At 46.3% G+C, this 17,379-nt stretch overlaps 1 protein-coding gene across 2 annotated transcripts in view; it reads left to right on the top strand.

Annotated features, from left to right (window-relative positions):
* LOC139416061 (neuroligin-2-like) overlaps positions 1 to 17,379 on the top strand; it is a 272,768-nt gene that overhangs the window by 94,985 nt on the left and 160,404 nt on the right. For both annotated transcript variants that reach the window (XM_071164311.1, XM_071164310.1), the window contains exon 2: positions 5,771 to 6,727. In XM_071164311.1, coding sequence (XP_071020412.1) covers positions 6,229 to 6,727 — 499 coding nt within the window. In that variant the 5' untranslated portion in view covers positions 5,771 to 6,228. The remainder of the gene's footprint in view (positions 1 to 5,770; positions 6,728 to 17,379) is intronic.

Genomic DNA, 17,379 nt, shown 5'->3' with positions numbered 1-17,379 from the left:
GGTGAGAGATTAGAGAAAGAAAGAGAGAGAAAGCGAGAGAGACAATGGTGAGAGAATAGAGAGAGAGAATGGAGCGAGAATAGAGAGAATGGTGAGAGAATAGAGAGAGAATGTTGAGAGAATAGAGAGGTAAAGAAAGAGAAAGGTGAGCGAAAGAGAGAATGGTGAGAGAGAAAGAGAGAGAATGATAGAGAAAGGTGAGAGTTTGCAAACAAATCATCAGGTCTGAAACGAGAGATATGGCACTATCTGATTGCTGTCTCTTCAGGCTCTCCTTTCCTCTCCTATCTCTCTCTCTCTCTCCCTCCGTCGTTGACTTTCCCACTGAACTCTCAGTCAACTCATCCCTCTCTTCCTCCCTGGCGGACAGACAGAGAGATAGAGGAGCGGTGATGGGGGGACGATACCAACTCTCAGTCAACTCATCCCTCTCTTCCTCCCTGGCGGACAGACAGAGAGATAGAGGAGCGGTGATGGGGGGACGATACCAACTCTCAGTCAACTCATCCCTCTCTTCCTCCCTGGCGGACAGACAGAGAGATAGAGGAGCGGTGATGGGGGGACGATACCAACTCTCGGTCAACTCATCCCTCTCTTCCTCCCTGGCGGACAGACAGAGAGATAGAGGAGCGGTGATGGGGGGACGATACCAACTCTCAGTCAACTCATCCCTCTCTTCCTCCCTGGCGGACAGACCGAGAGATAGAGGAGCGGTGATGGGGGGACGATACCAACTCTCGGTCAACTCATCCCTCTCTTCCTCCCTGGCGGACAGACCGAGAGATAGAGGAGCGGTGATGGGGGGACGATACCAACTCTCAGTCAACTCATCCCTCTCTTCCTCCCTGGCGGACAGACCGAGAGATAGAGGAGCGGTGATGGGGGGACGATACCAACTCTCAGTCAACTCATCCCTCTCTTCCTCCCTGGCGGACAGACCGAGAGATAGAGGAGCGGTGATGGGGGGACGATACCAACTCTCGGTCAACTCATCCCTCTCTTCCTCCCTGGCGGACAGACCGAGAGATAGAGGAGCGGTGATGGGGGGACGATACCATAAAAGAAAATAAAGAAATAAAGAAGGGAGACAGTTCTAGTGACAGTGGTATGAACTGCTGCTGACCTGCCCGTTGGCATGGCCAACCTCTGTCTTGAGCTGTCTGCCTGCTGTCACCATGGTGACCGACCAGCCGCCCCGCCTCAAAGAATGCCGAGCCGTCGTCCTGTCACAGGGGGGGTCAGACTGGGTCGCTCACTCTGCTCTCTCTTCCCTTGTCACCCGCAGAGACTAAAGGGGCAATCTGCTCCCTCAATCACTGTCTTCCACCGTCACTGTGTCAAGGCTTCAGATTGACCTCCCCAACACTTAGACCAAACACATACACAGTGTCAGGTAGCTACATCGTCTCCACACTGTCAACTGGGATTTTGTCATATTTTTTTTGTAATTAAAACGAGCTCAGCTGATTTCGAACTGAAAAGTATGAGCCTTTGGAAGTCGTGATAAGATGGACGGAGGGATGAAAGAGTGGAGGGCTGGAGGAATGAAGGGATAAAACAGTGTCCATCAAAGTAATTCTTCAAGTATACCATGGGGGGGGGGGGGGGGGGGGGCAGACGGACAGAGACAGAGTGATAGAAAGAAATGCTATTATTTTCACACTGGCGGCTTGCCAACACCATGTCAGTGTAGTGCTCCCCATGTTCCCCGTAGGACAGGAGAAAATACTATTCTGATGTTGTGTTCCCTCATATGAATCATGTATGAGTGTGTGTGTGCGTGCAAGTGTATTCAAGTGGGAACTACCTAACAAAAAAGTGGCCCGCTGGTGTGACATCTCTGATGTTGGAATATTGCCGTCCCTGGCTCTTCCCCCCCTGCTGCTCCTCGGCAACCCCCCCGGCAATGCTAGCTTGGCCAATTAGGCTCCGTAATTGAAACAATTATCCAATTAGAAGCCTCTCAGATGGGCCCTGACACCTGGCTGTCCCTTAGGCAGCCTAACATCTGCCAGTACCCCGATGTCCACCCTGGATCGTCCTCTAACCAAGCCCCAGGACGGAGTGTTGATCTGGGCCAGATGTGTCCTCCACCCTGGAGGTCACCTTGACCATTATTACACTGATCAGTTTAGCAGGGTTACAAAGTCCTTAGGTAGTTACGATCTGCCTTGAGATCAGTTCCATATCAACACTCAATGGATGTATCCTCTCTTTGCTATATGCCTTCCTGATTTAAGATGAGACTTCCTCTCTTGGCTTCTTTTATGTATTTTTGAGCATGAAAGTCGAGCGTGTTGTGGCATGGTGTGTTATTGGGTGCGTGGGTAGGGTTTCTCTGGTGTCTCCTCTCCTCTCTCTGAGGTTTAATTAGGAGAAGAGAAACCACACAGAGACACACAGGAATGTTTAAACACACACACAGATGCGAACAGGCATACACACACATACTGATGCACACACATACTGATGCACACACACATACCCTGGAAAATGTGTATACACACACGCATACAGTATAAGAATGGAGGCACACTCAAAAGCACGCATGCATGCACACTCTAGGGGCTAAAAGATTTGGATAAAGACGGGGAGAGAAAATAATAGGAACGCGGAAAGAAGAATAGAGGGAGAAAAGAGAGAGAGGGAGGACACACAAGGGAGCAATAGAAACAGACAGAAACGTAACAGGATGGAATGTACAATAAAGTGGGGACAAGGAATATAACAGTCAGGACACGGTGAACATTTTCATTGTATTCCAATTACACACCCCACAGTCACGCTAGCTTTACAAGGCACATCATATCCGCAATGCTTTTCTACTCCAAACTGCACAAACTGAGCTAAAATACAGTATCATTTCCTTGAACCAAAAAAATAGTATTTTCTTCACAAAACCGACTCTCCTTATTATTTGCATCGACCTATCTGTGTTTAAATTCATGGCCCCCATCAGAACTCTGCTTCCAAATTAACTCACCGTCTCCTCTCCCTCAATTCCAAATACAAATAGCTTTATTGGCAAAAAGCAAACCCAGACAGCTGAAGCAATAATACAGTTAATGAGGACATTAAATGGAACAATTATGGGATGGTGATAACCCAATAACAAGGGACAAACTGGAGGGACTAAGGCTGTGTTCCAAATGCCATCCTAATCCCTGCATAGTGCAGTACTTCTGACCAGAACCCTATGGGCCCTGTTCAAAAGTAGTGCACTATATAGGGAATGGGGGGCGATTTGGTACGCAGACTAGGAGTACAGCTTGACAGTAACATTTAATGATGGGGCAGAGAGAGAGAGAGAGAGAGAGAGAAGCAATGCTACTGGAATATAACAGGCAAATCTCTCTCTCCCTCTCTCAATTCAATTCAAGGGACTTTATTGGCATGGGAAACACCGTAGCAGTCAAAAGTTTGGACACACCTACGCATTCAAGGGTTTTTCTTTATTTGTTACTATTTTCTACATTGTAGAATAATAGTGAAGACATCAAAACTATGAAATAACACATATGGAATCATCTAGTTATCAAAAAAGTGTGAAACAAATCCAAATATATTTTAGATTTGAGATTCTTCAAAGTAGCCACCCTTTGCCTTAATGTCAGCTTTGCACACTCTTGGCATTCTCTCAACCAGCTACATGAGGTAGTCACCTGGAATGCATTTCAATTAACAGGTGTGCCTTGTTAAAAGTTCATTTATCTATTTTGTTCCTTCTTAATGCTTTTGAGCTAATCAGTTGTATTGTGACAAGGTTCCAAAATAAGTTCCAAAAGAATAAAGACGTTTCAAATGTCATATTATGTCTATATACAGTGTTGTAATGATGCGCAAATAGTTAAAGTAAAAAAGGGAAAATAAATAAACATAAATATGGGTTGAATTTACAATGTTGTTTGTTCTTCACTGGTTGCTGCTGTGATGGCACACTGTAGTATTTCACCCAATAGATATGGGACTTTATCAAAATGTGATTTGTTTTCATGTTCTTCGTGGGTCTGTGTAATCTGAGGGAAATATGTGTCTCTATGGTCATACATTTGGCAGGAGGTTAGGAAGTGCAGCTCAGTTTCCACCTCATTTTGTGGGCAGTGTGCACATAGCCTGTCTGTCTTCTCTTGAGAGCCATGTCTGCCTACGGCGGCCTTTCTCAATAGCAAGGCTATGCTCACTGAGTCTGTACATAGTCAAAGCTTTCCTTAATTTTGGGTCAGTCACAGTGGTCAGGTATTCTGCCGCTGTGTACTCTCTGTTTAGGGCCAAATAGCATTCTAGTTTGCAGTTTTTTTGTTCAATCTTTCCAATGTGTCAAGTAATTATTTTTTAGTTTTCTCATTATTTGGTTGGGTCTAATTGTGCTGTTGTCCTGGGGCTCTGTGGGTGTGTTTGTGTTTGTGAACAGAGCTCCAGACCCGGCTTGCTTAGGGGACTCTTCTCCAGGTTCATCTCTCTGTAGGTAATGGCTTTGTTGTGGAAGGTTTGGGAATCGCTTCCTTTTAGGTGGTTGTAGAATTTAATTGTAGAATCCAGTGGTTTCTGGTCGTCTTTAATAGATGATTCTAAGATTTGTATTTGATCATTTATATGTTTTAGTTGTTTGTTCTTTGTTATAGTGCCAAAAAATTGGAGAAATGGTTTATCCATACATCTCCATTTTGGAAAGTCTCTTTCTCTCTCCCTCTCTTTCTCTCTCCCTCTCTCTCTCTCTGCCTCTCTCTCTCTCTCTCTCTGCCTCTCTCTCTCTCTCTGCCTCTCTCTCTCTCTCTCTCTCTCTCCTCTCTCTCCCTCTCTCTTGCTCTCTCTCTCTCTCTCTCTCTGCCTCTCTCTCTCTCTCTCTCTCTGCCTCTCTCTCTCTCTCTCTCTCTCTCTCTCTCTCCTCTCTCTCTCTCTCTCTCTCTGCCTCTCTCTCTCTCTCTCTCTGCCTCTCTCTCTATCTGCCTCTCTCTCTCTCTCTCTCTCTCTCTCTCTCTGCCTCTCTCTCCCTCTCTCTTTCTCTCTCTCTCTCACTCAGTATGTGTGTGCAGATTGGTGCATTCCCATGTGTGTATATACTTATTGATGTGTGTGTGCGTTTGTGTTTGCATGCCACAGCTGGGATCCAAAGCATCCGGAAGCTTCTCTAAGCTGCTTATAAACAGCCACTGATGACCATTGACCCTTATGGTCAGTGAAAGACCGGTCTAATCCAGTATCCTGTGTGTGTGTGTGTGTGTGTGTGTCTGTGTTTGGGCCCCTGTGTGTGTGAGTGTCCAAGCGGGCATCCTTCTGAGTGTGTGCGCGTGCGTGTGTGTGAGTGTTTGTCAGCTTTGCCACAGCTGCCCAATAGGAAATGAATATCTATAACTATTGGGGCATCAATAGCGTCTCCATGGTGATTACAGCCCATAATAAGGACTAAGGATGGATCAGTGATGATCATAGAGGGCTTGGATGAGCGATCTGATTATGTCTATACTTTAGTGAGTTATCTTTTTCAACGCTGATGATGATGAATCCCTACATAGATGCATTGGACCTGGCACAATGTGTAGGGGTTGTTTTTGTGGGTGAAATAAGTCCGAGAAGATAGTGATATAGATTTTCATTCCCAGTACACTAAATTACTTACAGGTCACTTGCTAAAAATTCACAGATAGCAATACAGACATGAATGATGGGCTGTGCTGATTGGTAGGCCATCTGTGATATGAAGAGTAATCCTTAATCTGTTATTTTCTCCCTTTCCCTCTCTCCCACCTCCTCTGCCCCCTCTCTTCTGCAGGGTCCGTTTGTGACGGCGACAGTTGACCAGGAACTGTGACGGCAGACATCGACCGTGATGAGGACCGTACAGGAGGATGGAACGTAACAGAGTTCTGACCGTGGAACCGTTCTCGAGAGCGACCGTAGAACACCAACACTGACCACAACCACACCTTCTAAAGACCGCCCGGTCTCCCCCTAACCCCCAACCTCTCCCGCCCCCCTGTATTACACCGCACCACCCGTGCCACTCCACTCCTCATCCACCCATCCTCCTGTACTCCCTCCCTCGCTCCAGACCTCCACCCTTTCTGAGGGTCCACTTTTTCTTTCATAAACACTCTCAACTACCCCTTCTCTCGTATTCTCTTTCTATTCCCTTTCTCTCCAATATTCTGTACATTGAGTCCTCTTTGGAACCCTAACATAGACGGACGAATATCGTTGAGTTGGAGGTGGAGTCTATAGCTATCAGTCATGTATATTTTCCCTCTATCCCTGTGTAAGCCAAATGGGCGGGGTCTCAGCGTTAGTCCCCGCCCCCGCTGCAACATGGCCGACACCTGTCTAGTCTGGCTGTTGGGCCTGGCTCTCCGCCTCTCTCTGACCTCCTGCCAGAAGATAGACCCTGCCAACAAGCTGCCCACGGTGACCACCAACTACGGCAAGCTGCGCGGGCTCAAAAAGGACCTGAACAACGAGATCTTGGGGCCAGTGGAGCAGTACCTGGGCGTGCCCTACGCCACCGCGCCCATCGGCGACCGCCGCTTTCAGCCACCCGAGGCTCCGGGCTCTTGGCAGGAGATCCGCAACGCCACAGCATTCGCCCCGGTATGCCCGCAGAACGTGCATGGCGTGCTGCCGGAGATCATGCTGCCGGTGTGGTTTACCGACAACCTGGATGTGGCGGCCAGCTACATCCAGAACCAGAGCGAGGACTGCCTCTACCTCAACGTCTACGTGCCCACCGAGGACGGTGAGTGTCGGGTAGGGGTGGTCCTTCTCTCCCATAGGGGGCGCCACTCATGTCTATCTATACACCTACATGTGGGTAGGAGGGTGAGGATGGGAAGGGGAGATGGAAGGTGGAGTGAGATCTGTCATTAGATCATATCTAATTATCTTCTTTTCGTCCTTTTTTTGTCCCCAAAACATATCTAAACCCCCTGAAACCTCACTCTCCTTGCCCAAATCATTTCCAAATGTTTTTCCTGAATCTCTCTTTGGTTCAGTAGGTCGGGGGCATGCAGATGAAGTTTGAGGAGCGGTCACTTTGTAAAGCCTGTTCTACTTGTCTAAATCATTTTCAGACAATTTTAAGGTCTTCTCCCATTTTCTTTTTAGGGGTGCCACTGAGCTATGTCTGAGTCTGGGTTGAACAAGGTAAGGGGAGAGGGAAGGAGGAAAAGCAGGGGTGGACTACGACCAGTAATCGGCCCTCACATTTCTAAAACAACACACTGCCCCATTTTTTTTCCTCGAGGCCATTGTTACCATTATGGTCCCCATTTTTAGCCAGATAATGATAATTTTCTGTGAAAAACCCAAGTTAGACAGGCCCACTTGGCTAAGAATGGACTAGCCCATCTGGCGTTTGCCCAAAATGGCCAGTCCGTCCCTGAGGAAAAGTAAGGCTTCTTATACTGATTCAAACCCTCGTTGCCTTGCCTCAAAATAATTCTCTGACAGTTGTGTCAATCTTGTGTCAATCTTTGATGGTCTGGGGTGCAGGAAGGAGAGGAGGACAGAGTTTCTTTCAAGTCAACTGTCATCTGTCACCAGAAATACTGTATCTAAAACCTCCCTAGAAACTTCTCTCCTTCCTCCAAATCATTTCCACATTTCTTTTGGCAAGGGAATGAAATCTTTTCATTTTTCATACTTTTCTCCTATGAACAGACAAAGTGTTAGAAACGTTTACATTTCGAACAGCTTGTAGGAAATGCACTACATGTCCAAATGTATGTGGACACCTGCACGTTGAACATCTCAAAATCATGGGCAATAATATGAAGTTGATCCCCCCCTTTGCTGCTATAACAGCCTCCACTATTCTGGGAAGGCTTTCCACTAGATGTTGGAACGTTTCTGCGGGGACTTGCTTCCGTTCAGCCACAAGAGCATTAGTGAGGTCGGGCACTGATGTTGGGAGATTAGGCCTCCTGGCTCGCAGTTGTCGTTCCAATTCATCCCCAAGGTGATCGATAGAGTTGAGGTCAGGGCTCTGTGCAGGTCAGTCAATTTCTTTCACCCCGATCTCGACAAACCATTTCTGTATGGACCTCGCTTTGTGCGCAGGGGCATTGTCATGATGAAACAGGAAAGGGCTTTCCCCAAACTGTTGCCACAAAGTTGGAAGCACAGAATCGTCTAGAATGTCATTGTATGCTGTACGTTTAGATTACCCTTCACTGAAGCTAAGGGGCCAAGCCCGAACCATGAAAAACAGCCCCAGACCATTATTCCTCATCCACCAAACTTTACAGTTGGCACTATGCATTTGGGCAGGTAGCATTCTCCTGGTATCCGCCAAACCCATATTAATCCGTTGGATTTGGGGCCGCGGGTAGCCTAGTGATTAAAGCGTTGGGCCAGTGACGAAAGGTTGGTAGTTTAAATCCCAGAGCTGACAAGGTAAAAATCTGTCGTTCTGCCCTTGAACAAGGCAGTTAACCCACTGTTCCTAGGCTGTCATTTTAAATAAGAATTTGTTCTTAACTGACTTGCCTAGTTAAATAAAGGATAAGTAGATAAAATAAAATAAAAAATGGCACCTGGTGAAGTGCGATTCATGACTCCAGAGAATGCTCCAGAGTCCAATGGCGGTGAGCTTTGCACCTCTACAGTTGACACTTGGCATTGTGCATGGCGATCTTAGGCTTGTGTGCGGCTGCTTGGCCATGGAAACCCATTTCATGAAGCTCCCGACGAACAGTTATTGGGCTGACGTTGCTTCCAGACACAGTTTGGAACTTGGTAGTGAGGTTTGCAACCATTTTTACGCACTTCAGCACTCAGCGGTCCTGCTCTGTGAGCTTCTGTGGCCTACCACTTTGCGGCTGAGCCATTGTTGCTCCTAGACGTTTCCACATCACTATAGCAGCTCTTACATTTGCCATGCAGCTCTAGCAGGGCAGGAATTTGACGAACCGACTTGTTGGAAAGGTGGCATCCTATGATGGTGCCACGTTAAAAGTCACTGAGCTCTTCAGTATGGTCATTCTACTGCAAATGTTTGTCTATGGAGATTGCATGGCTGTGTGGCGTTTATTGCAAAGATATGAGGACCTGATCCTTTTCTATGCTTCACCATCACCCACAGGATTCTGTTTGGTCTGTCAATATCACAGACTGACCTCCAAACTGCCTAGATCTAGCTTTTTAGATACTCACTCTCAACTGTTACTAACACTAGGTACTATCTAGACTTTTACGAGAGGTTTTTAAGCGTGCTTTTTTTCTAAAGTTTGTGTTTGTGTCCTGAGAAACACTACAAGAAGACAGTGCTCTCTGCTCTGAAATAACACCAAATAGCACTTTAACAGTACAGCCCAGCTCCACTGGGGGTTCCACTGTGGTGTGTGTGTGTGTGTGTGTGTGTGTGTGTGTGTGTGTGTGTATTTCCCATCCAATGATCCCACAATGTGTCAAAGGTGTTGATCTGGGTCTCACCATCCCACCATCTCTCCAGATAGCACCAGTCTTTCCCCTCTGACACCTCTCAGTGAGATAGGGCTCACCACTTCCCCCTTCTCACCCTTCAAACTCTCAACACCTAGGTTTAGTCCCAAAAGGCACCCTGTTCCCTGTGTATCGTTTGATCAGAGTCTGGTCTAAAGTAGTGCACTATGTAGGGAATAGGGTGCCATTTGGGACACAGTCATACTATCTATAAATCAGATCAAGCTTCTGCCATTCTCTATCTTTTTGCAGTCTCTTCTTCTGCTCATTTACATGGGGATTTTCACCTTACGCACACACACACACACACAGGCTACTACTTTTAACAAGGGTTATGGCATCCTATTCACTACTACTACTTTTAACCAGGGTTATGGCATCCTATTCACTACTACTACTTTTAACCAGGGTTATGGCATCCTATTCCCTACTACTACTTTTAACCGGGGTTATGGCATCCTATTCACTACTACTACTTTTAACCAGGGTTATGGCATCCTATTTCCACTAACTACTTTTAACCAGGGTTATGGCATCCTATTCCCTACTACTACTTTTAACCAGGATTATGGCATCCTATTCCCTACTACTACTTTTAACCACGGCTATGGCATCCTATTCCCTACTACTACTTTTAACCACGGTTATGGCATCCTATTCCCTACTACTACTTTTAACCAGGGTTATGGCATCCTATTCCCTACTACTACTTTTAACCAGGGTTATGGCATCCTATTCCCTACTACTACTTTTAACCAGGTGTTACGGTTTTCTTTCTCCTCTTCCTCTGAAGAGGAGGTGTAGCAGGGATCGGACCAAAATGCAGCGTGGTTATCTTGATACATCTTTAATAAAGATAATCCCGAACAATACAAAAACACTAAACGTAACGTGGAAAACCAAACCAGCCCTATCTGGTGCAAACAAACACAGACAGGAACAATCACCCACGACACTCAAAGAATATGGCTGCCTAAATGTGGTTCCCAATCAGAGACAACGATAACACCTGCCTCTGATTGAGAACCACTTCAGGCAACCATAGACTTTTCTAGATAACCCCACTATACCACAATCCCAATACCTACAAAAAGCCCCAAGACCAAACACACCACATAATTAACTTATGTCACACCCTGGCCTGACCAAAATAATAAAGAAAACACAAAATACTAAGCAGGGCGTGACACCAGGGTTATGGCATCCTATTCACTACTACTACTTTTAACCAGGGTTATGGCATCCTATTCCCTACTACTACTTTTAACCAGGGTTATGGCATCCTATTCACTACTACTACTTTTAACCAGGGTTATGGCATCCTATTCCCTACTACTACTTTTAACCAGGGTTATGGCATCCTATTCCCTACTACTACTTTTAACCAGGGTTATGGCATCCTATTCCCTACTACTACTTTTAACCAGGGTTATGGCATCCTATTCAGTACTACTACTTTTAACCAGGGTTACGGCATCCTATTCTGTTTATAGTGCACTAGGGAAGTGGGTACCTTGTCAGTTGAACAACTGATTGAATTCAACTGAAGTGCATCTTCCGCATTTAACCCAACCCCCTGAATTGATGTCATCAGCACCCGGTGGCAGCTTTTGTTAGTGGTTAACTGCCTTGCTCAAGGGCAGAATGGCAGATTTTCACCTAGGGAATAGGGTGTCATTACAGGCTCACGCAGAGTGTTTGACCTTCAACCTCACAGTTTGTTGTATGTCGTGAAACAACAACATGATTGCTGTGTGTAATAGTAATATGGACATTCTGCAGTGACATTGACTACCATCAGCACTACACTATCTTCCTATGGGGACCAGGGGATAGGCCATCTAGTATGTATATGTCTATGTCTCTCTCGGTATGTGCGTGCTCGCGTGTGTGTGTGTGTGTGTGTGTGTGTGAGGTGAGTCTATATACCCCCTAGACAGAGACTGATGAACAGGCAATGATCAGCTGCCCAGCGTCTCTCTCCTCTCCCTGAGCTGCCTGTGGGTGTGAAGGATGAGTTCAGGGGAACCACACTTACACACACACCGAACCCCCCCCCCCCCACACACACACACACACACTCCAACCCCCCCTGGAGCCTGGACACCTGTGGCAGTTGTCCTGATGCTATTACAGTATAGGGCGGAGGGGCCGTGTTTTCATTTAGGTCTTCCAGTTGATCCATTGACGGCATCGCTAGCAAACGCAGACGAAACTTGGGATTGAGTGGCGGCCAACACTCATTCCCCTAACACTCATCCCCTAACACCCATTCCCCTAACACCCATTCCCCTAACACTCATCCCCTAACACCCATTCCCCTAACACCCATTCCCCTAACACCCATTCCCCTAACACCCATTCCCCTAACACTCATCCCCTAACACCCATTCCACTAACACTCATTCCCCTAACACCCATTCCCCTAACACCCATTCCCCTAACACTCATCCCCTAACACTCATCCCCTAACACCCATTCCCCTAACACTCATCCCCCTAACACCCATTCCCCTAACACTCATTCCCCTAACACCCATTCCCCTAACACCCATTCCCCTAACACTCATCCCTTAACACTCATCCCCTAACACTCATCCCCGAACACCCATCCCCTTTGGGGGGATTAAAACAAGATCAGGAGCAACTTGTTCCCATCCCACTCTCCAGTCATCCAGATACCCATCCATACACATAATATGTGATATACAGTACCATTCACAGACATAATATGTGATATACAGTACCATTCACAGACATAATATGTGATATTCAGTACCATTCACAGACATAATATGTGATATACAGTACCATTCACAGACATATGTGATATTCAGTACCATTCACAGACATAATATGTGATATACAGTACCATTCACAGACATAATATGTGATATTCAGTACCATTCACACACATAATATGTGATATACAGTACCATTCACACACATAATATGTGATATTCAGTACCATTCACAGACATAATATGTGATATTCAGTACCATTCACAGACATAATATGTGATATTCAGTACCATTCACAGACATAATATGTGATATTCAGTACCATTCACAGACATAATATGTGATATTCAGTACCATTCACACACATAATGTGATATACAGTACCATTCACACACATAATATGTGATATTCAGTACCATTCACAGACATAATATGTGATATTCAGTACCATTCACAGACATAATATGTGATATTCAGTACCATTCACAGACATAATATGTGATATTCAGTACCATTCACAGACATAATATGTGATATTCAGTACCATTCACAGACATAATATGTGATATACAGTACCATTCACAGACATAATATGTGATATTCAGTACCATTCACAGACATAATATGTGATATTCAGTACCATTCACAGACATAATATGTGATATTCAGTACCATTCACAGACATAATATGTGATATTCAGTACCATTCACAGACATAATATGTGATATTCAGTACCATTCACAGACATAATATGTGATATTCAGTACCATTCACACACATAACATGTGATATTCAGTACCATTCACAGACATAACATGTGATATTCAGTACCATTCACAGACATAATATGTGATATTCAGTACCATTCACAGACATAATATGTGATATACAGTACCATTCACAGACATAACATGTGATATTCAGTACCATTCACAGACATAATATGTGATATTCAGTACCATTCACACACCTAGTATGTGATATACTGTACTTATTGAAACCCCCATCTAGTACCGTGTCGGACCCCCTTTTGCCTCCAGAACAGACTGAATTGTTTAGGGCATTCTACAAGGTGTCAGAAACGTGCCACAGGGATGTTGGTTCATGCTGATGTGATGGCATCACGCAGTTGCTGCAAATTGGACGGCGGTAGAGTCGTGCTGTGAACAGCTCGTTCCATCTCATCCCAAAGAGGCTCATTGAGTGGAGGTCTGGGGACTGACCAGGCCACTCAAGTAAACTGAACTCACTGTCATGTTCTAGGTGATGCTTTTTCACTCCTCAATTGTCCAGTGTTGGTGATTGCGGGCCCACGGGAGCCGCTTCTTCTTGTTTTTAGCTGATAGGAGTGGAACCCAGTGTGTTCGTCTGCTGCAGTAACCCATCCGTGATGAGGATTGACGAGTTGTGCGTTCCGAGATGCCGCTCTGCACAACACTGTTGGACTCCGTCATTATTTGTCTGTTTGTGGCCTACCTGTTAGCTTGCACGATTATTGTCATTCTCCTTTGACCTCTCTCATTACTGAGCAGTTTTCACCCACAGGACTGCCTGCTGACTGGATGTTTTTTGTTTGTCGCACCATTCTCGGTAAACCCTAGACACAGTCGTGTGTGAAAATCCCAGGAGGCCGGCCGTGTCTGAGATACTGGAATCGGCACCACGCTCAGTCTCTTAGGTCACTAATTCTAACGTTCAATCAAACAGTAACTGAATGCCTCGATGCCTGTCTGCCTGCTTTATATAGCAAGCCACAGCCACATGACTCACTGTCTGTAGGAGCGAACCATTTTTGCGAACGAATAAACTGTCCAGCGAGTGTATTTTCCTGTCACATTCTGATAGTTGATATTAAGATGTTCAATCAATACTAACGCAATGAGCACTAGGCAGCAAAGCTACATCTATATTCAGACACGCTGTACACTGGGAGATGATGATAATAATAAATAAATATACCAGAAAGTAAATAAATAAGTATTGCTCCTCCCGACGTGTGCCTGCCTGTTTGTCTGCCTGCATTTCTGCCTGTCTCTGTCTGTCTGCCTGTCTGCCTGCCTGCCTGTCTGTCTGTCTGTCCGCTTGTCTGCCTGTCTGTCTGTCTGTCTGCTTGTCTGCCTGTCTGCTTGCCTGCCTGTCTGTCTGCCCGTCCGCTTGCCTGCCTGTATCCTCTGTCTGTCCGTCCGCTTGCCTGCCTGTCTGCCTGTCTGTCTGTCTGCCTGTCTGCTTGCCTCTCTGTCTGCCTGTCTGCCAGTGGAAGATATGCATTGTCTTTGATGCGAGAACAAACCTTGATTGTTCCTCAGATGTTTTTCTCCTCCTCATTGTTCTCCTCTCCTCTGGTCGTATCCTCCAGTAGAAGAGGGGAAAGAGGAAATAAAAGAGGAAAAGAAGTGGATCACAATCTTTCCTAGGGGGACATGAAAAACAATTACAAGTGAAGGCCTTGGTGTTGTATGTATAGGGGCCTAGTAATTGGTAGAAGTACCCACTGTACTCACACATACACACACACACACACACACACACACACACACACACACTTCTCCCTTTGAAGTAAAGGGGTTGATGAAACTGGAGGAGACGAAACAGCAAACTGCAAAACAGAAAGATAGTGAAAGGAGATTTTAACAGGTGGACCACCAGAGTTAAATTCAAGTGCAATAGATCTGTGGGGAATAATATCTCTTTTTTGAGAGATTGTGGGGATTGAGGGATGAAGAGATGGAGGGTGGTAGGTAGGGGCACAAACTACTCTTGCACAACATAAACAGCAGAACGGTCGCTGAACCAAAGCGCTCCCAGCCCCTCCCTCTTTTTGACTCTTCAGAGCCGATCCCATAATTTTCAAAAGCAGAAACGCGGTCAAACGAGGCTTTCATTTGGCTTTGGGGGAGGAATTACATCAGCCTGGGTCAATTACCCAGTTACACACACACACACACACACACACACACAATTACCCAGTAAGGACTTTTATTCCGTATTAATGAACACAGACTGGTAACACTCTGATACGTGTGGAAATAAGCAGCTGGAGCTATGCTGGAGGGGTGTGTACTTGACTGGCTGGTAAGAGGGGTTGTGTGTGTTCAGTGTTAGGGGTGTAAGGGTATAGGTTGATGTTTATTTTTATATATCCAATGCGAATGAGAGGGGTCTGGGCGTTTTAAGAGACCCAGAAAAGAATAGCCTTGTCTTCTGAGACAGGATGAAAAGACTAAATGGATGAGATGAAAGAGGGAGAGTGATGGAAGCGGAGGGAGGGAGGGTACGGTAGCTTAGATGCTTAGATCGATGATGTGAGCCGGGGAGGAAAGCGGAAGATGGGGGTGAAGGGGGAGAGGTAGGTCGTCTTGGCAACCCTCCAGCGCTTCCTGCTTTTCCCTGTGAGCACTCGTCAGAGACCACATCCATTTACCTTTGAATGAGGGCTATTTATAACCTCTGAGGCAGAAAGGGAGAGAGGGAGAGGGAAAGAGAGCGTGTGTCGGGAGGGGAGTAGTGGGGGGGTTAGTCACATGCTCCTGAATTCCTCCTCTGTCTCGCCGCTACGCTGTTGTGGTATTTGCTTGGGTCTTCTATTGTATTGACTTAGCTCCTCACTTACTCTCTCGCTCTCTCTCATTCTGTCTCTTTATTCAACTCTCACGTTATCACTCCCCTTCCTGCATTGCTACTCTTTTTCTTCCACTACTCTTCTTCCTCTATACCCAACCATCTTGCTCTCCTTCAGCCCCTTTCACTCCTCTCTCCCCTGCTCTCTCCACTCCTCTCTCCCCTGCTCTCTCCACTCCTCTCTCCCCTGCTCTCGCCACTCCTCTCTCCCCTGCTCTCTCCACTCCTCTCTCCCCTGCTCTCTCCACTCCTCTCTCCCCTGCTCTCGCCACTCCTCTCTCCCCTACTCTCTCCACTCCTCTCTCCCCTGCTCTCTCCACTCCTCTCTCCCTTGCTCTCTCCACTCCTCTCTCCCCTACTCTCTCCACTCCTCTCTCCCTTGCTCTCTCCACTCCTCTCTCCCCTACTCTCTCCACTCCTCTCTCCCCTGCTCTCTCCCCTCCTCTCTCCCCTGCTCTCTCCACTCCTCTCTCCCCTGCTCTCTCCACTCCTCTCTCCCCTGCTCTCTGCAATCTTCTCTCCACCACTCTCTACAATCCTCTCTCCCCTACTCTCTCCACTCCTCTCTACAATCCTCTATCCCCTACTCTCTCCACTCCTCTCCCCTGCTCTCTACAATCTTCTCTCCCCTACTCTCTCCACTCCTCTCCCCTGCTCTCTACAATCCTCTCTCCCCTGCTCTCTACAATCCTCTCTCCCCTGCTCTCTACAATCCTCTCTCCCCTGCTCTCTACAATCCTTTCTCCCCTACTCTCTCCCCTACTCTCTTCCCTCCTCTCTTCCCTCCTCTCCTCTCTTTCCATATTTTTCTACAGTTGAAATCGGAAGTTTACATACTTCTTAGCCAAATACTTTTAAACTCAGTTTTTCACAATTCCTGACATTTAATCCTAGCAAAAATGTCCTGTCTTAGGTCAGTTTTGGGTAGCCTTCCACAAGCTTCCCACAATAAGTTGGGTGAATTTTGGCCCATTCCTCCTGACAGAGCTGGTGTTAATGAGTCAGGTTTGTAGGCCTCCTTGCTCGCACACACTTTTTCAGTTCTGCCCACAAAGGTTCTATAGGATTGAGGTCAGGGCTTTGTGATGGCCGCTCCAATACCTTGACTTTGTTGTCCTTAAGCCATTTTACCACAACTTCGGAAGTATGCTTGGGGTCATTGTCCATTTGGAAGACCCATTTGTGACCAAGCTTTAACTTCTTTACTGATGTCTTGAGATGTTGCTTCAATATATCCACATAAATGTCCATCCTCATGATGCCATCTATTTTGTGAAGTGCACCAGTCCCTCCTGCAGCAAAGCACCCCCACAACATGATGCTGCCACCCCCGTGCTTCACGGTTGGGATAGTGTTCTTCAGGTTGCAAGCCTCCCCCTTTTTCCTCCAAACATAATGTTGGTCATTATGGCCAAACGGTTCTATTTTTGTTTCATCAGACCAGAGGACATTTCTCCAAAGAGTACGATCTTTGTCCCCATTTGCAGTCGCAAACCGTAGTCTGGCATTTTGTTATGGTGGTTTTGGAGCAGTGGCTTCCTCCTTGCTGAGTGACATTTCAGGTTATGTCGATATAGGATTAGTTTT

Source organism: Oncorhynchus clarkii, chromosome 9, assembly GCF_045791955.1.
Source record: "Oncorhynchus clarkii lewisi isolate Uvic-CL-2024 chromosome 9, UVic_Ocla_1.0, whole genome shotgun sequence".
In the NCBI taxonomy this organism is placed as follows: Eukaryota; Metazoa; Chordata; class Actinopteri; order Salmoniformes; family Salmonidae; genus Oncorhynchus; species Oncorhynchus clarkii.
Note: the sequence above shows the minus strand (reverse complement) of the source record. Positions and strands in the feature narration are given on the sequence as shown.